Consider the following 23,992-nt stretch of genomic DNA (forward strand, 5'->3'; position numbering starts at 1 on the left):
TCAGTGATGGTAGGTTTTCTAATTATCTAAGGCAGAAACCCAGAGCAATAATTAAAAAAAAAACAATGTAGTTAAGGTTGGGAATATTTAATTTTCATGTTTCTTAACAGATACTATTTCATCAGGACCAGTGGAATACAAGTACAATATCCTTGATAACGATCATAAACTTATTCTGAACATGACAGGCCATTTCATGCACTTTAGAGATCACAAAACCCATGGAGTTTACAATTATCAGAAAGCATCTTAAAAAAATCTTTCTGCATTATGTTTAAAAAAAAATGGCTTCAGATTCCCCATTTTTTGGTTGTATTTAAGTGGTTTAGATGATCTTCAATGTACTTTGCTGCAGGGAAAGTTGCAGCTCTGGCAGTCTTGAAAGCTTCCCACTGCTCAGCTCTGCGTTGCTTTGCATGACCTTTTTCTTGTTCCTTTGTCATCCAAGGACGGCTGAGCCAGTATTCTGTCTCCTTTTCAATCTCCAACCTCTGAAGTACATTGCGCTTCATTTGCCACGTAATCTTTCTCGGACGTCTGTATTTCCCTATCCATTGTTTGCCTGGTATTCCTTTTCGAAGCAAAAATGCTGTAAGAAACATTTTGCTACAACTTTACCTTAAAAGAAACAGTAAACAACAATAATCGGAATGTGATCTCTAAACATTAAATATTCTAATACAAGCGGAATCTCAAATAACAAAAAATCAATGCAAACAACTGGTGAACAGCTGAAGTTCAGCAGGTGACCCTAAGCTCTTCTTGTACTTTAAGATTTTCCAGATGTTTTGCAGCCAATTAATTACTATGAAATATTGCCATTTCTATGTAGAGAAATATGGCCAGACATTTGTATATTGCCAGGAACAAGTTGATCTGTTTCAAGACTTGGTATATTTTCATGATTCTATGAATATGACAATTTCCGAATAAACTGGGAACTTTTGTATTTGGCTGAGACGATATACTAGGTCTGTCAAAAACATAGCCCTTGCTAATATTAGTCTTTCTATTTTGTGGCAAGCAGGGCACTAAACCAGAACCTTCATAGTTACCCATCTCCATTCAACTGAAGAAAGTTGTTATTTATTTTAGAGTGTTATGGAAAGGTGCAGAATTATAAACTCTGCAAAGTTCAAAGTAACTAAGCAAGAAAGTAAGTCCTATTTATTCAAGAGTTTTCTTGCTACAAGAAACAAAAAAAAAGTTAGAAAAGCCTTTGATGTAACAGACGCAAACAAGAGAAAATCTGCAGATGCTGGAAATCCAAAATGCTGGTGGAAAGCAGCAGGCCAGGCAGCATCTATAGGAAGAAGTACAGTCCATGTTTTGGGTCAAGACACTTAGTCAGGACCCTTTGATGTACAGCATTTGATTTTGTATTTTGGGAATATAACCTAAAGTTGTAACCTACAGCTGCAGGCTTAAGGTGGCCACGGTCACAAAGTAATTAGTGCAACACTTTACAGCACTGGACATCACCAATTGCTGTTCCATTCTCACTGATGTCTATAAGGAACTTCTATGGTATACCCATGTCCGAGTGAGCTTCCTCCAGGTGCTCCAGTTTCTTCCCACATTCTGAAGACTACGGTTAGGAATCAGGAGTGTCGGTGAGCTACGTTAGTGCCAGAAGCACGGCAACACTTACAAGCTGCTGCCAGCACAATTCTCGCACTGTCTTACTTGTTTAGGCAAAGTGACAACTTTACCTTAAAGTTTTTCACTATATGTTTTGATGTACAGGTGACAAAACTAAATCTTTAAACCTTTCTTTGTGGAAATAGAAAACTATGCTGATAAAAGCTTTATACTGGAACAAAGCCTACCTGGAGCTGTAAATTTCAAAGCAACTGACATCTTGCATCTAACTTTATGAACAGTTGTTAGAAGCATATTATAAATCAGTGGTTCTCCATATTTACTGTCCACATACACCCCATTCATTATGAACATTTTCAAAGAAGATCCATCTCTGCAACCTACTGCCCATTCTCACCTTTTCTCTGTAAAGATGATTTTGCTTCTTAAATTGGTCTCATATCTCTCACAGCTTAATACGCAAGCTGCTTCTGTTGCACATCACTGAAACAAAGTTAACGGAAGACACCAATGAGATTCCTTGAGGTGCATTATTCTCATCAGCAACTTCTTAAACGCTCTACATATCTCTTCAGTTTCTGCTAACTTTTCAACATCATACTCAAGTGACATACATTGTATAAGCACAGCCCCTTCAGTCCTTAATAAACAGACACCTGCCCCAAGAGAAATTCTTTTATGGGCATTTGATTTTCTTTGGGATGCTGCATCTCAAAAGATGACATCAAGTTTCTCATATACAGTACTGTATGCTGTTCAGATACTTCAGTTGAGAATGATTAACATCCACATAACATTTCATTCAAATAAAATATTAGAAGTTAAATACAATATTAAATGCTCCAATAGAAGACAACTGTGTATGCCTTCTTCTAACATGCACGAGTTGTTAAGGTTCCGAACAGAACCGTAGAGAACATGGAGGTCCATGAGCCAGTCCTCCTCGGGTGATCAGAGGTGGAGGGGAGTCAGCAACTTTAAATCCCTTGGTACTAGCATTTCAGAGGATCTGTCCTGGACTCAGCGTGCAAGTGCATTACGAGAAAAGCATAGCTGAGTCTCCACTTAGAAGTTTGCGAAGATTTGGCATGACATCTAAAACTTAAAAACTTCTATAGATGTGTAGTGGAGAGTATATTGATGAGTTGCATTACAGCCTGATATGTAAACACCAATGTGCTTGAATGGAAAATCCTACAAAAAGTAGTTGATACAGCCCAGTCCATCACGGATTAAACCCTCCCCACCACTGAGCACATCTACGTGAAGCACTGTTGCAGTAAAGCAGCATTCATTGCCAGGGACCCCCACCACCCAGGTCATGCACTCTGCTTGACGCTGCCATCAGGAAGGTGGTACAGGAATCTCAGGACTCACACCACCAGGTTCAATAACAGTTAGTACCCCTCAGCCATCAGGCTCTTGAAATAGTGGGGATAACTTCCTTTGGCCCATCATTGGAATGTTCCTAAAAACTATCAAGCGTCTTCATCTCATGCTCTCGATATTTATTATTATTACTTTTCTTTCTTTTGTATTTGCACACTGGTTGTTTGTCTACCCTGTTGGGTGCAGTCTTCCATTGATTCTATTACAGCTCTTGGACTTATTGAGTGTGCCTGCCAGAAATGAACGTAATGACATACATGTACTTTGGTAATAAATTTACTTTGACTTTTGATATCAAAATATTCCAATTCTACTGGGGGAAGAGGGTCATCACTCTCTACAAAAGTCTTCATACACTGCTGCAGCTTCTCCACATCATTTAATAGATTTATTAACCATTTGAGGTAATAGTTGTAATTGTCCTGGAACCAACTGTCATTTATGAAAGGTAGTTCCACTTGTAAAAAGTGGCTCAGTTTTGGAATTGTTTCCTACCTTCACTTCTGAACAGTCTTGCTATGTCACCAGGTCCAAGTCTGAATGAACAGACACACTGTGAATACTTATGAATAGCCTGAAGACTTCAAGCAAATCTTATGTTAACCTGTGGGATTCAGGAAATAAAACCCTTTCTTACCTCAAGGATATATTGTTTGTCAGAAAGGAGGAGACGTCATTAGGCCACTGTTCTACTCTCTCTACAGTCAGGGCTGTGTGGTTATGCATAACTTAAACGCAATTTATAAATTTGCAGATGACACCACTGTTGGTGAAATTTCAGATGGCAAGGAGCTGTTATACAGGAGTGAGAGATCAACACTCAAAATACTGGAGAAACTCAGCAAGTCAGGCAGCATACTTAGAGGGGAATAAACAGATGACGTTTTGGTCCAAGACTTCTTCAGGACTGGTGTTTCTACCAACAGGGAGTGCACAGAACAGTATAACACAGTACGAGCTAGTTGGTCGAAGATGTTATGTTTTTGCACTATACTGCTGCCGCAAAACAAATTTCACGACATATAATACAGCGATAAAAAAAACTAATTCTGAATTGGCCCAGCATCCTACTAACCAATCGAATGAACCTGCGCTACGATACCCCAGCAGTCGTACACAGACTGACTACTTGGCCCAGCAGCACCTTCCTCGTTTTCTACCGATACCATAAGCAATTCAGAACTGAGGAAACCGAAGGGCTTATTCTCCCAAAGGTGTCACCAGAACTGCACTGCGTTTGCAGCACCGTCCGGTTTCCTCAGAACAGCTACAGCAGAAACTGCACATGCAGGAAGTCAAAACCCGTACTCACCTCCAACGGGCGACTGCGAGCCGGGCGCCACCGCTTCATAAGCTCGAGCTTGATTGGCTCAAACTTCCACAAAGTGCGCAGATATTATTGGTTGCTTTCAGTTCCCGTAGTAATAGGCGCTGCAATTGGTGGGTGGCACGCCTGCTAGGTGGTTTGCCACAGGTGACAAGGGGATGGTGAAAGGGAAGAGGGTGGCGGATCACGGCGGTAGCAGAGCGGCACCTTCCCTGTACCGTCAAAGATCTAACGCGATTCTGCAACACATCGTCAGAACCCCAGATGGGTCGTCTTCCAACTGGTTTCGGGTCCGCCCACCTCCCCCCAGCACCCGCATCCTCTTCGACCACCTCGTAGTCCCATTTAAGCACCCCACCCATCCCAACCGACTGCACAACGCCACAAACCATCATGTGTCTCACTGCCCGTCGCCCTGTTTCGTTTCCGTTGTCACCTTGATCATCCACCAGCCGACCGTGGCATTCCACGCACCCATCCAGTATCAAGCCGCAAACAATCCCACCACCATCCTCTCTTCCTGACACTGTATTTGCTTTAGGTCAAGCCACTGAGAACTTATTCTTTCATCCACTAGTTATTTATGACTTACTGTTTACACAAAACCAATTCCACTACCATCTAAAGTTAGAATGTCACACTGCAACCCCTTAGCTCTTATAGTTCGCAACACCTGCGCTGACCATCAAGCTCCGCTCTAATTAACCCCACGTTTCCTCTCACATCCCCATCAAGTCCGCCAGACATACCCCGCCCCCCCCATCCAATTTTTCGCCACGTATCTACTGGCAACCAATGAACATACCGACCAGCATCTCTTTGAAGGAACCAATGCGTCATGTGGAGAACATCGGGATCCAGCCTACATTTCTGCAATTGTACATTAGCAACAACAGCCATTTCCACTGTGTTGCACTTGCCTGTTCAGTAACTTTCTCTGTTTGCCCCACACTTGTTCAATATTATCTACTCAAAACCAACCAGCTCTACTCACATAAATCCAGATCTCGCCACCGAGTTAGTATTTGTCTCTGCTACTTGGCTTCATTTCCTCAATACATTTTGTTTGAAGTCCTCAGGAAAAACTCTTCTGACATAAAATACATTCTCCATTCTAGCTAATTCCCATGGCACCTTAATATTAACTTATCAAGAGAAATGTTTGAAGATAGGCAAAGGATATTTTAATTCTATAAATATGAGCCAAATTTTGATCCAGATGTTCAGTTGATGAATTAGTACATACTGTACTGTAGAAGGGTCTCAGTCCAAAATGGCAACAGTTTATTTATTTCCACAGATGCACCATTTTGTGTACTGTACCATTTAGGATGTTATGGATACAGTCCTAATTAGTTTAAAAATCAGTTTAATTAGTTTAAATCTCAACCTAAGTAGTTTACAAATTGTAACTACAGTTTAAAGGTAAGAACAAAATCCCACCTTGGCACAGTTATACATCAACGTTTGAAAACATGAACAGCTCAGAAACAATGCCTTGGGATAAAGGACAGATGACAACATTACAGAACAAGAAAGAGGCAGTATTGATGACATTATTTAAAGAGAAATGGAGGCTCAGTTCAAGGATACCAAGGTTGAGAAAAATCTGGTTTAGCTTTGGACAATTCCAGAAAGCAATTTCTATTAAAAGCAAAATACTGCAAATGCTGGAAAATGAAATAGGAAATGATGGAAATACTCATCATTGGGTGAGAAAATGATTTAGCATTATCATTTAGTTACCTCTCTGAACCCAGTTCCACTGCAATGCTGTCGCCTGAAAAAATTAGCTCTCTGTTCCTCTTCGCTTATGGTACATTGGCCTGCTAAGTATTTCTAGTATTCTGTTTTTTTTGAAATTTTCTTTGACTAATAGATCTAAATCTAAAATTAACAGTGACTTTTAATTTAGTGATTTCACACATCAATAAATATTCAAAGCAAATGAGATTTTTAAAATTAAGATTGTTGTATAATAAATAATTATGACAAAATGCCATATTACAGACAGCATTCTTGATTAAAAGCAAAATATTGAATAATATTTATTTGTTCTATTTAGTTGCCATATAAACAAGTTTATTTTATGATAATGTAAGCCGCAAAACTATAATGTACAAAAATTTGGTCCCATTCGCCACATTGTACAAAGGATGGACTGTTGCTTTCTTCTCTACTTGGACAATACTGTCCATTACTAATGTAATATTCAAGTTTCTTTATAAGGTTACTTTCTTAAATATGCCATTTTTACATAATGTAAGGAATGTAATCTGGTATAAACAAATTAATAGAGAATGTAAATAAAAGAATGAATGCTCTTCTACCTTGACATCCAATGATCTGAAGAAAACAATCCTATGAAAAGGTTAAAATGAAATAAAACTTACACCATGTTCCAGTCATTTCAAATTTGTTTTAATATCTTGCACCAGTGAAAATGTATCCATGTACCTTGCACTGAGCTCCTCTCATTTAACATAAAGGGGAGGGGCAAGTATGACTGTCCAAGCATCTTCTAAGACAGCAAGTTCAACATCATTCTGAAACACGACCGCCACTGGAAATAAGCTACATTACAGAGTATTTACAATCCAAAGCTTCAACCTAAGATTGCTGAATGTTTAGGCAATCACAGACTTAGTTTACCTTCTGATAATCAGAGTGCATATCTGATCACAACATGTATATTGACAGGGTTCGATTACTTTTCCAAATTGTCACGAGTGCAGACAGGGTCAAATGCTAATATTACAATAATTACAACATAAAATACAATTGCACAATTAACCTACATGGTTAATTTGGTACAAAACATGTATTAAATGTACCATTACTAGTGGTTTTACATTGTACATCACTAGTAATAAAGGAAAAAAATCCTTTAATTTGTGAAAGCCTAATAATTACAATGCACATTACCGGTATACTGTCCTGGAATAAATACAGGAAATCTGGTAAACTATTCAGTACAAGAGATTACAGTTAGGGTAGGAAATCATACCATTTAACATGTGAGCTTTACTATATTATACACGATTTGAAAATGTGAATGGTGTGTATTTGTAATCTCACAGAGCACAAACAAAATGATGAGGACCATCATCCTGAAAGGTGAATGATATTTCCTGAGCAACTTTTCCAAAGCTGTTTTGTGCTATTAATGACGATATCATAATATGGAGGGAATCATATTGGGCATCCAGATAACAAAAGATCATAATGGCTTCAGTTTTGTGGTGGAGTGGAAAGGGGAGATCAAATTTCAGTAATATGAAATCACAAACTTTTATTTATCTAACACCCAAAATGTAGTTAGTGCTAAAGAATTTCAAGCTCAAAAACACATGAAACATTAAAATGAGCATTTCTGTACATAAATCAGGACACAACTATACAGTACCTGTAGATGTTAGGTATTACTTTTTATTGTACAACTATATGAACATAAGCTGTGACAATGCTCAATATACTTACCTGTACATGTGGAAATAAGATCACAATTCGTTAAAGCTAATTCACAATAAGCCATACGGATCCAGGTTTTACAATTTATAATCACAATATATATAACCTTATTGCGACGGAAATTTCTAACCGTTTATTGGTATGAGGGAGGAAGTGGGATTGGTGGCAAAACTCACGCACATTAGCAATAATACCAGTACATTCATGAGTGAACTGTATATCATACAAGAAACTTCCCTGATCTCATATTACAGTTTTTCTTCACAACTTCAGCTCATTAGCAATTTTGGATGCAATGTTCTTGAATGCTATAGACGTTCCTGATATTCGCTTAAAACGAACACCATTTAGAGACAAACGTGGCAACTTGCAGACCTCCATTTCCCATTGAACCAAGTTGTCCTGTCGAGCATCGCCATGAACACAGAACAAAAGGAACCTTTCTCGTTGCTCATAGTCACAGTTATTAGCATCCAGCACCTTTCGAATCTCTCGCATCATATCATTGGGATCCATTGAACTAGTTGTCTTCATGCTCCATGTGAACCTCAAAGACCTTGGTTTTGCATCTTTGCTGTCATCTCTTTCTTTGTCCTTTGGTTCTCCTGACATACTCCTAAAAGTAGAGACATATCAGTTGTACAGACATAATGGATATAGATTCTTGGCCTGCTTTTATCATATTTCATATCACCATATGAAGATAATCTAAAAAAACACTGCAACTCTCACAAGCTACTCTGGTATGAGTAACATGTATTTAGTAACTACGATGTAGGATAAAACAGTTTTGCAATTTGCAGCTGAAGCAGTAAGAGTTACTTTGAAGAAAGCTCAGCTAAAACACTATACAGAGGTTATTTGGCCAGCTTTAGTACTTTTCTGCTCATTTCATTGTAAGGATATTATGGCTTATATGCAAATATTAAATGGTGCTACATTTAAATAATATTTTTTATTTCATATTTGAGTTATTGGTGTTAAAATCATTACATTTTGAACTACTGTATTACTACTATTGTCCTTTGTCCTGAGGAAGGTTTATAAAGACAAAGCTAGACTTCTGTGGGAGAACATGATACAAATTAATTTAGAACTCCAGGTACTACAGACACTGGAGAACAATTAATAAAAGCAATTAGTTCCATTAATGCTTTTTATGCAAAACACCAATCATCTCTCAAATTAACTTTAAAATATTATTTGTTGTCCTAAGGATAATTTTAACAGTTTCTGTCTTTGGAATAGTTAACATACTGTACATGATACATGAAAATCCCAAAATTAGACCCTTTCGTTTTCCAATCATTTATCCATTATACCCATAACAATTTGGGAAATATATAAATATTCCAAACCATTAAGTATTTTAACAGCTTCATTATTACAATCGGGACTTCTATCATGATAATATTCGTGCAAGAGTGAAAAGGTCCAAGGTCCATTCGTTTGGCTCTTCCCAGCTGCACAATTGCCCTTTACAATGACATTAGACTATACTTATCTATCAATCTCTATCAGTTAGTTTACAACATAAATCAGTTAGTTTACAGCCAGTTACTGTAAACACTTGTAACTTTGGGAACTCAAGTTTCACCTTTCAAAGTATGCTATAATTACTTTCATATTTCATATATTTCTTATACCATATCCCAACATCCATTCAATGTTCATTTTATAGTGGAAAGAGCTTTTTCTTGAGAAGATGGATCCTAACGGCAACAGTAGTGTAGGTAACAAGTTTGACATAATATTGGTTGAATTTTTTTTTTAAAAAAAATGAGATTCCACAGTTTTATTGGACCCTTTATGGATTTTCCATGTTAGCTGACATGTCAGGGTTGTAACTCAAGTAATTAGGCCTTTTTGACACAAATTATCAGTGCTGTGTTACAACCAGATTAATTTTAAATCAGTGACTCAAACTTCACTGGAAACTCTTCAGATGAGCATGCAGGTGTTTCCCTTTGCTCAAATCACTGGGAGTTCACCAAAAATGTTTGGCAATTTATGGTAAATTGGCATACAGTACCTCTGCAAAATTATTGCATATTCAAGAACCCATAAAGCAGGTGTCATAAACAGTGCCAATTTCCCAGCATATTTTTTTTGCATATAAATAGAACTAAAACAATCTACAAAAATCTTGTGGAACAACACAAATTTGATCTTATAAGCCATCCTTCTGTTATCTAGTATGGATGACGGATTTTATATTGTGATTACCAAATATTCTTGTACTCCCTTCCAACAATAAGTGAATCACTAATCAAAATCCTCCAGTCAGGAAAGAGAAATCTTGAATGTGAACTGTAATCTAAGCAATTATTGCAAATGTGGAAGGACCAGAAACAGTCTCATTGCTGATGAAGGTCATTAACGTTTTAACTACACTAGCAATACTGAAGTTTCTCTTGGGCCAGAGATAAAATGCTATTAGGATGAGGGGTCTGGAATATGAGGTCAAAATAAAAAAAATGTTCTACTGCATTTCACTTGATATTATAAATTTATGAGATAATGCTTGGCTAAAATTCAACCTATGACATTGAATTTATGAAACCAGAGATGACAATACTGTATATACCATGGTTATTCCTGTAAACGGTCTCATATTCTGAAGGAGCCTTTAGTATTGATTCACATTTCAGTCAAGAATACCCTTGTGAGTTGTGCTGCTGCTTCTCTTTATGCAGTAGAGATAAAGAAAAAATGCCTTTTGTTATACTTCCATTCTTCAGCCATTGGTGTTCTTAATGATCTCTACATGACTGTCTCCCACCCCTCACCAGCAATAACTTATATGCTGCTCCTTTGCAACAACATTTAAAAATCCTGTTTCTATAGTCTTCCAAAGACATAAAGCAACACCTTAGTGCCATTTATCCTGATCACTGCAACATCTCTGAAGTTACTGACTTCTCAAAATACAGTCTGACAAGCAGAAATTTATTTCAACTACTGGGAGAGTTTAAAGCTACAGACACCAATTTCATTGCTCCAACTCTGGTCACAAATCCATGCCAACACTAAGACCACTTAGTGTTACCCTTTTGATCGAATCCAACTTTGCCTCTGCTCATCTGCTGCAGAACCCTCATCTATGCCTTTAAAACTTCCTTATCTGACTATTCTAACAGAATAGTGGCTAACCTCACATACCCTCAATGAGTTTGAATCATCTAATTATTTCCCTTGTGTATTAACACATCAGATCCCATTCAACCACAGCTAGAATGCTGGAGGAACTCAGGAGATCAGGCAGCATCTTACCCAGACTCGTTATAGTTTATAATGTGCTGACTTGCACTCTACCTTGGGTACGAGTTGAGTTTAAATCCTCAACATTTTTTTCAATGCCCTTTTCCTCTTTATTACTGCCAGCTCTTCCAGTGCTGTTACAGCAAAATTTGGCTCCCTCATTTCTGCCCTCCTGCACTTCCATCACTTCACCTGGTGGCTTTGCTTTCAACGGCCAAAATTCTCTGGAATTTCCTTCCCTGTTTTCCTATTTTACAATGCATTATAAAAGCCTACGTTTTCACAATTCATCTGGCCCTTTCCTAACATCTTTAACATAGCACCGTGTCAAATTTAGTTTCTTAATTATCCTGTGAAGTTCTAGGGGATATTTAGTAGTGTTAAGTGTGCCACAAATATGGAAGTTGATGTTCATAATGAAGGAATGACAAAATGGCTAGCAAAAACGCCAACCGTTGCAGTCCCCAAAATATACAATTTATCTTCAGCTTGTTGGAATAGTATTAACAATTTTAACAAGTGGCCCACTATTTTATTCAAAATATAGGGTATCATTTAGTTAGAAAGCGCAGTTTCCATTTAATGCTTCACAACAAACTTCAGTTTGGGGAAGGACAACTATCAAACAACATGTTTATTATTGATATGTTCAAGAAATGTGTGTTTATCTTTAAAATCTGTGTCATCTATGTCAGAAAATGTTTACTTCAAACTTTTTGATGCTTTGTTGTCTTTTTATTGCACATTAATGAATGCCCTTCCCTTTCCAGAGAAAAGAAATGCACTAAAACGTATACCATATTCTTGCTAAAAAAAAAATGGTGACCTTCACCAACACAATTTCAGCAACCAGAATAATCATGACACATGACAATAATAGCAGTGGCACCTCACCTTGCAGTGTCAGCTCTGCCACTGCCTTCAACTTCACTCGGGCCCCTCAAAAGCAATCAGAATTAAGGTTCAGTGCAAATAGAGGAAACAAGATAACATATTAGAGGTCTGAAAATGAAGTTGTGAATCCAGATCCCAAATACATGACAGCAAATCAACACCATGGGTTTTTAAAAAACTACACAAAAACAAACAAGTCAAAATTTAATACTTCCTGAACATGGTCAACTGTTATATTCTTCATTTAGGACTTCAAGGTCTGGACCATTGTTGTGCAAGCAGGTTAAAAGCAAGTGGAGGGAAGAAATCCATCTGCATCCAAAAATGAATCTTCAGTATTCCTATTTAGCATCAATACAGTTATTTGACTAGGTAGCTAAACACCATTTTTGTGGCTTAAAATCAATGTAACAAACTAAAACATTTTATAACCCTGGAAAGCATAACCCATTATAAATAGAATGAAACAACACATCTGCTGGCGAAACTTACTATAACATCTACTGTATCAAGCAGTTTGTTGTATTGTAGTGAGTGTCAAGATAAACTTGAATTTGCTCAAAGAATATCACCCCTGTTGCAGACACTAAAAACACAGATTTGCTCTCCTCCTCCTCCTCCATTTCCCACAAAATGAACTTAAAGTTACACAAGTTAAATTTATGCTTTGCATCTTTTCCATCTACAAGACAAAAAAAAACAGGAACTCAGTTTGAGCAAAGGTAGTTGTTTAACTGAGTTAGAACCCTGACTTCCAATGTTAAAAATTCACAACTATCATTCTTCGGTTCATTTTCTTCATTCTCAACTTTTACATTTCTTCCACTATTAAGTTTGTTTTGGAATTGATACATGTTGCACAATACTTATAAAAAGTATTCAGTCCCCTTGGAAGTTTTCATGTTCTACTGTTTTATGACATTGAATCACAGCAGATTTAATTTGGCTTTTTTTTGACACTGAGCAACAGAAAGAGATTCCTTCATGTCAAAGTGAAAACTGAATTCTGCAAAGTGATCTAAATTAATTATAAATATAAAACACAAAATAATCGATTGCATAAGTATTCTCCCCCTTTAATATGACACATCAAATCACCACTGGTGCAGCCAATAGTTTTTAGAAGTCACGTAATTAGTTGAGACCATAAGATACAGGAGCAGAGGTAGGCCATTTGGCCCATCGAGTCTGCTCCGCCATTCAATCATGGGCTGATCCAATTCTTCCACTCATCCTCACTCCTCTGCCTTCTCCCCATAACCCTCTGATGCCCTGGCTAATCAAGAACCTATTTACCTCTGCCTTAAGTGCACCCAATGACTTGGCCTCCACAGCCATTCATGGCAACAAATTCCACAGATTTACCACCCTCTGACTAAAGTAATTTCTCTACATCTCTGTTCTAAATGGATGTCCTTCAATCCTGAAGTCGTGCCCTCTTGTCCTAGACGCCCCTACCATGGGAAATAACTTCGCCATATCTAATCTGTTCAGGCCTTTTAACATTTGGAATGTTTCTATGAGATTCCCCTCTCATTCTCCTGAACTCCGGGGAATACAGCCTAAGAGCTGCAGACCGCCAGTTAAAAGGAGATCACCTGTGTGCAGTCAGGGTGTTTCAATTGATTGCAGTGAAAATACACCTGTGTCTGGAAGGTCTGTCTGCTGGTGAGTCAGTATCCTGGTAAAAACTACATCATGAAGACAAAAGAACACTCCAAGTAACCCTGCAAAAAAGTTATTGTACAAGTCAGGAGAGGAATACAAGAAAATTTCCAAGTTACTGAATATCCCTTGGAGTACAGTTAAGTCAATCATCAAGAAATGGAAAGAATATGGCACAGCTGTAAATCTCCCTCAAGCAAGCCATCCTCAAAAACTGAGTAACCATGCAAGAAGGGGACTAATGGGGGAGGCCACCAAGAGACCTATGACAACCCTGGAGGAGTTACAAGCTTCAGTGGCTGAGATGGGACAGACTGCGCATACAACAACTGTTGCCCGGGTGCTTCGCCAGTCACAGCTTTATGGGACAGTGGCAAAAAGAAAGCTACTGTTGAAAAAAACCCACATGAAATCTTGGCTGAAATTTGCCAGAAGGCACGAGGCAGACTCTGAAGTCAGCTGGAAGATGGTTTCATCAGACTATAGAACCTAAGTTGAGCTTTTTAACCATCAGACTAAAAACTATTTGGCAGAAGGACACTCCACATCATCAAAAGCACACCATCCCTACCATGAAACCTGGTAGTGGCTGCATTATGCTCTGGGATGCTTCACTGAAGCAGGCCCCAGAAGGTTTGAGAAGGTAGAGGGCAAAATGGATGCAGAAAAATACAGGGAAATCCGGGACGAACTCTAACGTAGTCTGCAAGAGAACTGCGACTTGGGAGAAGAAATGTTTTCCAGCAAGACAATGACACCAAGCATAAATCCAAAGCTATATAGGAATGGCTTAAAAACAACAATGTCCTGGAATGGCCAAGTTAGAGTCCAGACCTCAATCTAATTGAGAATGTGTGACTGGACTTCAAAAGGGCTGTTCACTTATGATCCCCATGCAATCTGACAGAGCTTGTGCAGTTTTGTAAAGAAGAATGGGGAAAATTACAGCATCCAGATGTGCAAAGCTGACAGAGACTTATCCACACAGACTCAAGGCTATAATTGCTGCTGAAGGTACATCTATTGAATACTGTCTTGAAGGTGATGAGTAATTATGCAATCAATTATTTTGTAGAATAATTGATTTGTAGAAATAATTATTCTACAAATAATTATTTGTAGAAATTTGTCTTCAGTTTGACACGAAAGAATCATTTCTGTTGATCAGTATCAAAAAAGTTAAAATCCTGTGATTCAATGCTATAAAAACAACAAGACATGAAAACTTTCAAAGGGGATGAATATTTTTTATAGGCACTATGTGATAAATACACAATATTGTAATTTAAGCAAATTAATTATGGCTTCTTATAAACTGGCATACTTCATGGCACATGTAGGCATGCCACTAGAAAGAACTATTTAGCACTTTGTGTTACCACATGCTATTAAGCCAAACTTCCTTCAATACGTTCAGATTACTCCTTATGTGAAGATCTGGAAATAACTTTCTAGCATTTTTTTTAAAAAACCTGTTTTGAAGTACTAAAGAGATGAAAAAGGATCAACTCCCATCTGAAATTTTAAACCTTCTTTTCTTCAATTGTTTTTTATATATAACTTTCTTTTTTATTCACACTAATTACTGTTGCAGCAATGCACTTCATCCTTTTAACTACTATATGTAAATCAAAATCGCTGCATAATCAATGGGAATACAAATGACCATGATACTTTTTAACAAGGGATTTTAAGAGGTTTGGTGGAAAGAACAAAAGACTATTACCTCACTTCAAGGAGTCATCAGAGAATCAATAAATACCTACAACTGACTGCTAGGTTGACAAGAAATTATTTTGAAGTAGAGGATAATACAGCTGTTTGGCAAGATACTAAAACTGCAGGAAGTTCTGGATTAACGAAGCAAAAGGAATAGTTAAAAAAATGTGGGTTGACTGACTTTCTGTACCATTTATGACTCTGCAGTAATTTGTCAGCACTCTGTTCTATGGTGCATCATTGTACATTCAAGCTGCACCTCCTGAAATGAGCACTCCAAAGGAATGCCATAGTCCAGATTTTAATTGTTGCAATAAACATTAAGTGAAAGTTCTAATTGTTTCCACACACATTGAAGATCTTAGAACATTACAGACATATTTCTAAAGATAATTCAGGACACTGGGATATGCATACATTTGGACAAAATGGCATCAAGCTGTGTTAGGGGTCAGGCTGGCACTGTAAAGCATTATACTAACTATTGCAGTTGTACATTACTTAAAAATTGTTTAAAAATCAGTGACTGACACAAAATTGTGAGGTTATTCCTTGAAATTTCCCTCCCTCAAGCATTGCAGAATGCAAGAATACAGCTTGCTGATACACCTTCCTAAACAAAGCAAAACAAGAGAGGAATACACATTAATTGTTCTTACATAATACCTGAGAGGCATTCTTGGGGCAGAGTGCCTCTTCTTTCTGCTTAAAAACAAACCATACTGCAAAAGGAAACAGTTTAATTGTATGATGATATTGTGCTAAAGAAAGCAGTTCAGCGTTTGAATCACAATTAATGCAAATTATACAATGAATGGCCTCATCAGCAATGTTAAAAATCCAAAGCAATGAGGAAGAGTTTAACAGTAATTGGGACAGAAGAGGGAACAAGGATATTTCAGTATTTACTGTGCTTCCTTAACCTAATTCTGTCACATAAAGCTAATTACCCTACATATAATGCAATGGTAATGCTTGCAGGAAATACGTTAAATAAACTAACAATGAATCACAATTTATGCCTCATCTATCAAAATATACAACTCTTCTGCATTGTTAATACAATTTACTTTTTTATCTAGGAAAACCCTAACCCTTCATCAGGTCACAGCCTGAAGTGTCGACTGTTTATTCCTATCCATAGATGCTGTCAGAACTGCTGAGCTCCTCCAGCACATTGTGTGTATTGTTTTAGATTTCCAGAATCAGCAGTACCTCTTGTGACCAATGTACCAAATCACCATGGATTCCATGTTCCTTAATCTTTTAGATGAGGGCTATCATTAGGAATGTTTCAAATGCTTTACTAAATTCCATGTGTACAACATCCACTGTCCTTCCCTCATCCATCATCTTCATCTTAACTGAAGTTCTTGTATAACCATATAACAATTACAGCACAGAAACAGGCCGTCTCGGCCCTTCTAGTCCATGCCGAACGCTTACCCTCACCTAGTCCTACTGACCTGCACTCAGCCCATAACCCTCCATTCCTTTCCTGTCCATATATCTATCCAATTTTAATTTAAATGACAATGCCGAACCTGCCTCTACCACTTCTACTGGAAGCTCGTTCCACACAGCTACCACTCTCTGAGTAAAGAAATTCCCCCTTGTGTTACCCCTAAACTTTTGCCCCCTAACTCTCAACTCACGTCCTCTTGTTTGAATCTCTACTACTCTCAATGAAAAAAGCCTATCCACGTCAACTCTATCTATCCCCCTCATAATTTTAAGTACCTCTATCAAGTCCCCCTCAACCTTTTATGCTCCAAAGAATAAAGACCTAACTTGTTCAACCTTTCTGTGTAACTTAGGTGCTGAAACCCAGGTAACATTCTAGTAAATCTTCTCTACTCTCTCTATTTTGTTGACATCTTTCCTGTAATTCGGTGACCAGAACTGGACACAATACTCCAAATTCGGCCTTACCAATGCCTTGTACAATTTTTACATTACATTCCAACTCCTATACTCAATGCTCTGATCTATAAAGGCCAGCATATCAAAAGCTTTCTTCACCATCCCTATCCACATGAGATTCCACCTTCAGGGAACTTTGCACATTATTCCCAGATCACTCTGTTCTCCTGCATTCTTCAACACCCTACCATTTACCATGTATGTCCTATTTGGATTATTCCTACCAAAATGTAGCACCTCACACTTATCAGCATTAAACTCCATCTGCCATCTTTCAGCCCACTCTTCTAACTGGCCTAAATCTCTCTGCAAGCTTTGAAAACCTACTTCATTATCCACAATGCCACCTATCTTAGTATCATCTGCATACTTATTAATCCAATTTACCACTCCATCATCCAGATCATTAATGTATATGACAAACAACATTGGACCCAGTACAGATCCCTGAGGCACACAACTAGTCACTGACCTCCAACCTGACAAACAGTTATCCACCACTACTCTCTGGCATCTCCCATCCAGCCACTGTTGAATCCATTTTACTACTTCAATATTAATACCGGTACCTAACGATTGAACCTTCCTAACTAACCTTCCACGCGGAACCTTGTCAAAGGCCTTGCTGAAGTCCATATAGACAACATCCACTGCTTTACCCTTGTCAACTTTCCTCATAACCTCTTCAAAAACTACAATAAGATTTGTCAAACATGACCTTCCACGCACAAATCCATGTTGACTGTTCCTAATCAGACCCTGTCTATCCAGATAATTATATATACCATCTCTAAGAATACTTTCCATTAATTTATCCACCACTGCCGTCAAACTGACAGGCTTATAATTGCTAGGTTTGCTCTTAGAACCCTTTTTAAACAATGGAACAACATGAGCAATACGCCAATCCTCTGGCACCATCCCCGTTTCTAATGACATTTGAAATATTTCTGTCAGAGCCCCTGCTATTTCTACACTAACCTCCCTCAAGGTCCTAGGGAATATCCTGTCAGGACCCAGAGATTTATCCACTTTTATATTCCTTAAAAGCACCAGTACTTCCTCCTCTTTAATCGTCATAGTTTCCATAACTTCCCTACTTGTTTCCCTGACCTTACACAATTCAATATCCTTCTCCTTAGTGAATACCGAAGAAAAGAAATTGTTCAAAATCTCCCCCATCTCTTTTGGCTCCACACATAGCTGTCAACTGTGATTCTCTAAGGGACTAATTTTATCCCTCACTATCCTTTTGCTATTAATATAACTATAGAAAGCCTCTGGATTTATTTTCACCTTATTTGCCAAAGCAACCTTGTATCTTCGTATACAGTATCCATTGCCCTATCCTCAATCATCTTCATGACCTCAAAAAAAAAGCCAATGAAATTCATAAAAAATGATCCCTCACAGTAATGTTGTGCTTAGATGTGAGTAGATCAAAACTTCTCCAATAATTTTCCTGCCACTGGCATAAGGTAAGCTGGCCTATAATTTCCTGCATGTCCCTTTTGTCCTTCTTCAGCAAGGGAACAACATTCTCAAGTCCTCTGGAGCCTCTTCTGTCGTGGAGGAGCATACAAAGATCTGTGTCAAAGCTGAAGCAATCTCCCCTTTCAATAACCTGGGTAAGCACTGAGGACTGTACCACCTTAATGGTCTTCAAGAGACCCAACACCTCCTGCTTCTTGAAACCAACGTGAATCACATTCTTGCTGGTCTTTATTAGAAATGGATTGAACTATATGTTAAGAAAACCTATTGTAGAATCATTGATGAACAACTGTTATCTTAAGGTAAATTTAAAGGAACCTCTAAACTACTATAAATACTAACAGTCAAAAATCAAAACAGTAAATCTGCTGCTAGAATATGGTGCCTTCATCCAAGTGAGCTGGGGAGGGTGGTGCTTGGATGGTTGTTACAATTTTGTTGCACATATTTCAGAACATAAACGGATTATTAAAGTTTAGGAATAATTAAAAACCTACCTGCGGGCAAATTTGGATGTGATCTTGCTTATGATACCAGTTGAAGTTCCTCTTCGAGCTTGTGAAAGGGCACCAGTGTCATGTGACAATGTTGGTGAAGCTGGTGGTCCATTGTACGTGGCAGTGTGGCGTTCCCGCAGCTGTCCCCCATGAAAAGTGCTTCGGCTAGAGCTACCTCGGGGGAAGCGGGTTCGATCTGGAGTTGCAGTGCTAATACTATGTGCAGAAGGGGAAGCAGCAGGTACCCTTTGAGCTGCAGAGCTAAATTAGGAAAGAAAATATGAGCGCACTTGTAATCCGAAATTCAAAGTAAATTTATTATCGAACTATGTAAATGTCACCACATACTACCCTGAGATTGTTTTTCTTGTGGCATTCACAGTAGAACAAAGAAATACAATAGAATCAATAAGAAGCTACACACAAACAAAAACTGCCAGGAAACCAATGTGCAAGAAATCCTGTGCAAATATAAAATAATACATAGTACCTGAACACGAGTTCATCTATAGAAGTTTGTCAACATTTTAGATGACAAGTCAAATCTCCACAAACTTCTAAGAAAGTAGAACTACTGCTGCACCTTCTCTGAAAAGGCATTCACACGCTGGTCCCAGGACAGATCCTCTAATATGCTAATACACAGGCTGTCCGTTTGATAAAAGATGTTCAATTGTCCAACATATTTTCTCCACACTTTTAAATGGCAAGCCTAAAAAATGGGAACAACACACACAAAATGCTGGTGGAACACAGCAGGCCAGGCAGCACCTATAAGGAGAAGCACTGTCGACGTTTCGGGCCGAGACCCTTCCTCAGGACTAGAAAATGGGGTTTGGATTTTAAAAAACGTGGCACAAATTTGATCAAATAGACAATTTATCTTTACAATGAAATCTGATGGGTGGCTAATTGGTCCATAAAGAACTATTATTAAACTAATTATCTAATTTTTTTCCACATTTAAAGTCCCAGTGAAGTTAAGATTCACCTATACTAGGACAACCTGGAAACTAACTAGGGAATAAATGCTTGACCTCAATCATTTTTTTCCCATTCATTTACAGTTTGGTAATATATACAAGTATTTTGCTATGTTGAAAATATCATGAACTTGAAATATTAACTAATTTTCTCTCTCCACAGAATATGCCAGACCTACTTCTGTTTTTGTTTACAATTCTGCTTAAACTGTAATGAACATAAGAATAGTTATAGCAATAATTTAGATGTTGGAGGATACCTGAATGAAGATGCTACAAAGGAGAAACTATATTAAACTATTAATTTTCCAAAAGAAAATCTCTAATTCATAATCTCTTTTCTCAAAAGTAGTCAGAATATGAGCATGAATTTAGATTTAATTCTGAATTCTGCTACAAGGGGAGATTCTTTTAGTCCTGTGTTTTTAGTTCCATGTGAAACTTCAATTAGGAATAAAAGAAAGACTATGGAGGCTATAGATCTCATAGCACTCATATCAATGTATCAAAACACTTGCAGATTCCATTGCATCTAGAAAAGAATGATAATTCTCAGGTAGGATTTCTAAAATCAGATTCAAAAGTGCTGCACATTTCTTGAGTCAGTCTCTCACTTTGCTGAAGCTTTCTATGTTTGGAATTTTGTAAATACTTACCTGGATCGGTAACCTTCACTGCCATCATCTATGGAAGGCAGAGTGACCTTGATTGGATGACCAGAAGCTGACATTGATTTCTGGTGTCGAGGGCGTGCTGAAGGTACTCCAGAAGATCCTGCAGGACTTGCGATGGATGTGGAAGTACTGCTTGCACAAGCAGACATTTCAGTTAGGCTTATGGGTTAAGGCAAAAGAAAGATAGAAACCAAAATGTAACAGAAAAACTAGGGTGAAAAAATTATTTTTTTATTAGGGCTCCTCATACAACCATGATGTACGATTTACTCATGGTCCCAATGTTGATCCTACAATGCTAGCCAGAAAGGTTCTCCAAGCTTCATTTGTTCAACAATCTACAGCTATATACTACAATGTGAGACTGACATTTAAATTTTATCTACAGTACCATACAAAAGTCTTAAGCAAATATAGTTGGGGCACCTAAGACTTTTGCACAGTACTGTAGTAATTTTATGTACTGCACTGTATTGCTGCCCCTGCCACATAAAAACAAACAAATTTATGGTATACGTGAGTGATGATAAACCCAATTCAGATTTGGTTCTATTTTGTGGACTGAGAGTGGGAAGTGGACAGGGAGAGGGGAATCATGGTTGGGAAAAGAGGAAAGGAGAGGAAGCAGGAAGCACCAGAGAGACATTCTGTAATGATAAATAAAACAATTGTTTCCAATCAAATGACCTTGTCTGGTGCTTCAGGTCTGGGTGTATCTGGACCTGTGCCACCGTTGTCCCTCGTACTCCTTCTCTGCTACCTGCCCCTCCTCCAGCCCTTCACCCTCACCACTTCCAACATCTTTTGTTGATACCACTGTTGTGGGCTGTATTAAAGGTAGTGATGAATTAGCATACAGGAGGGAGATTGAAAACTTGGCTGAGTGGTGTAATAACATCAACCTCTCACTCAGTGTCAATGAGACCAAGGAACTGATTGTAGACTTCAGGAGAGGGAATCCAGATGTCCATGAGCCAGTAATCATTGGAGGTGGAGAGGGTCAGTAACTTTAAATTCCTGGATGTCACTATCTCAGAGGACCTGTCCTAGACTCATCATATAAATATGAGCATGACAGTGCCTCTACTTCTTTAGGAGTCTGTGGAGATTCAGCATGTCATTTAAAACCCTGTCAAGCTTCTATAGATGCGTGGTGGAAAGTGTGCTGACTGGCTGCATTATGGCCTGGTATGGGAACACCAATGCCTTTGAGTGGAGAATCCTACCAAAAGTAGGTGATTCAGCCTAGTACATCATGGATAAAACCCTCCTAACCATTGAGCACATCTACATGTAACATTGCTATAGAAAAGCAGCATCCATCAACAAGGATCCTCACCACCCAGGCCATGCTCTTTTGCTCATTGTTGCCCTCAGGCAGAAGTTACAACTGCCTCAAGACTTACACCACCAGGTTCAAGAACAGTTAATACCCCTCAACCATTAGGCTCTTAAACAAAAGTAGATAACTACACTCATTCCACTTCTGGTGTTCCCACAACCCATGGTCTCACTTTAAGGACTGTTTAACTTGTCATTTCATGCTCCTCGTTTATTACTGTTTATTTATATTTGCATTTGCACAGTCTGTTGTCCATAGATCCTGTTTACAGTTACTGTTCTGCAGATTTGCTAAGTATGCCCACCGAGGAAGAATCTCAGGGTTGTACATGGTGACATGCAAGTACTCTGATAATAAATTTTACTTTATATGTATATAAATCCTTAAGTTAACTTTGTTTCTAATCATTACCTACCGTGCTCTAAAAAAAAAGTGTAAAAGATGGTGTTCCATGAAGTGGAAACTGTTTCTGAACAGGTACATTTACTTAACCTCCATTACTCTACATCTCAACGTTGGATTAGTTTTCACAGTCATAAAGCACTTACACAGGGCAGTTTGACCACCCTCCCTCCTGTATTTTCATTCCCCATTTTGATTACCCACTCACTCTTTATCTTCTCACCTGCCCAATACCTCCCTCTGGTTCCCCTCTCTTTTTCTTCCATGGTCCACTGTCCTTTCCTGTTAGATTCCTTCTACTTCAGCCCTTTACCTCTTCCACCTACCCATCCCAGCTTCTGACCACCACCCTCACACCTTAATAACAATACTTCATTGGAGAGCTTCCTGTCCAAACTACTACTCTCTCAGGTTATCTCAACTTTTCTTGTGCTACGTTTTGAAACTGAGCACTCTATACTGAAGTTAATAATAATAGAAGACCCATAGTTCTACCATGGATTGCCAGCAGCCTGACTACTTACATACAGGACACATTCTTTCAGCAGTTCTCATTTACTCTCCTTTGAACAATTTCTTTACTGTAATCCTACATTTACATAACTTTATCGGCAAGCATGCTATGTAACACTACATTGAATGTCCATAGAGAATCTACAAACAGAACATCCACCATATTTCTTTTATGGATACAATTATGCTCTCATTTAAAAAATGCTTTTTCATGTGCTGATTGTCCTGAATTAATTATCATTTACCTGTTCAACTGCAGCCTTCTCTTTCTGTGAGTCATATGGCATTTCAAATGGTCTAAGCACATTAGTCCACATCATTTACTATTGCACGTAACTGGTTATATTTGCAATGACATGTTCCAATTTGAAGTCTGTTAGCTGTGCATTTCATTCACATTAAACAATTATAACTCAACAAAGTGAACTTTAATCTTCTTATCCTATCAGTATCACCATCACCACACCAGACAGTTTGCATTGTACCATGCCATTATAAATGCACAAATTAAATTTCTGCTTCATCTTGTGGTAATTAAATGATTTGAATCTTATTCTCATTATATATCTCAATAAATATGCATGTTGAAGATGATGCTACTTGAATGCCTTTGCATAAGCAGCTATAATGCCCTGGCTAAGGTTTTCACTGCTACGTATAGCTTTCTGTAAAAGGAGTGTGTCCTGCTGGTAGAATGTTTTGGTTTTGGCTAAAGATAAAGGGCAATGATGTTCAATTTAGGAATGTTGTATCAGCCAATCAGGATGATGGAATTGGGAGAAAGTTCAGTAAGCGCTGAGCGGAGAGAGATTTCTGATGGACTTTGGGGGGTTCGT

At 38.1% G+C, this 23,992-nt stretch overlaps 2 protein-coding genes across 17 annotated transcripts in view; both read right to left on the bottom strand.

The window, feature by feature from the left end:
- Positions 1–71: 71 nt before the first annotated feature.
- Positions 72–4,373, bottom strand: mrpl57 (mitochondrial ribosomal protein L57). 2 transcript variants are annotated; one of them, XM_073050773.1, is made up of 3 exons: positions 4,304–4,373; positions 2,000–2,085; positions 72–618 (listed from the first exon to the last, which is right to left on the bottom strand). In XM_073050773.1, exon 3 carries the CDS (start codon positions 600–602, stop codon positions 291–293), a length of 312 nt encoding a protein of 103 aa, XP_072906874.1. In that variant the 5' UTR covers positions 603–618; positions 2,000–2,085; positions 4,304–4,373; the 3' UTR covers positions 72–290. The 2 variants fall into 2 exon arrangements, with proteins under 2 accessions (XP_072906874.1, XP_072906875.1); XM_073050774.1 differs by lacking the exon at positions 4,304–4,373 and adding an exon at positions 4,067–4,271.
- A 2,344-nt stretch (positions 4,374–6,717) lies between these two features.
- The window catches only part of mark1 (MAP/microtubule affinity-regulating kinase 1), a 180,068-nt gene continuing 162,793 nt past the window's right edge, over positions 6,718–23,992 (bottom strand). For 7 of the 15 annotated variants that reach the window (XM_073050777.1, XM_073050779.1, XM_073050781.1 and 4 more), the window contains 4 exons: positions 20,882–21,058; positions 19,243–19,503; positions 11,945–11,989; positions 6,718–8,405 (listed from right to left, as the gene is read on the bottom strand). In XM_073050777.1, coding sequence (XP_072906878.1) covers positions 8,051–8,405; positions 11,945–11,989; positions 19,243–19,503; positions 20,882–21,058 — 838 coding nt within the window. In that variant the 3' untranslated portion in view covers positions 6,718–8,050. The remainder of the gene's footprint in view (positions 8,406–11,944; positions 11,990–19,242; positions 19,504–20,881; positions 21,059–23,992) is intronic. The other 8 variants (XM_073050788.1, XM_073050789.1, XM_073050790.1 and 5 more) reach the window with 3 other exon arrangements.

The sequence above is a fragment of the Hemitrygon akajei genome, chromosome 7, assembly GCF_048418815.1.
Source record: "Hemitrygon akajei chromosome 7, sHemAka1.3, whole genome shotgun sequence".
NCBI classification, from domain to species: domain Eukaryota; kingdom Metazoa; phylum Chordata; class Chondrichthyes; order Myliobatiformes; family Dasyatidae; genus Hemitrygon; species Hemitrygon akajei.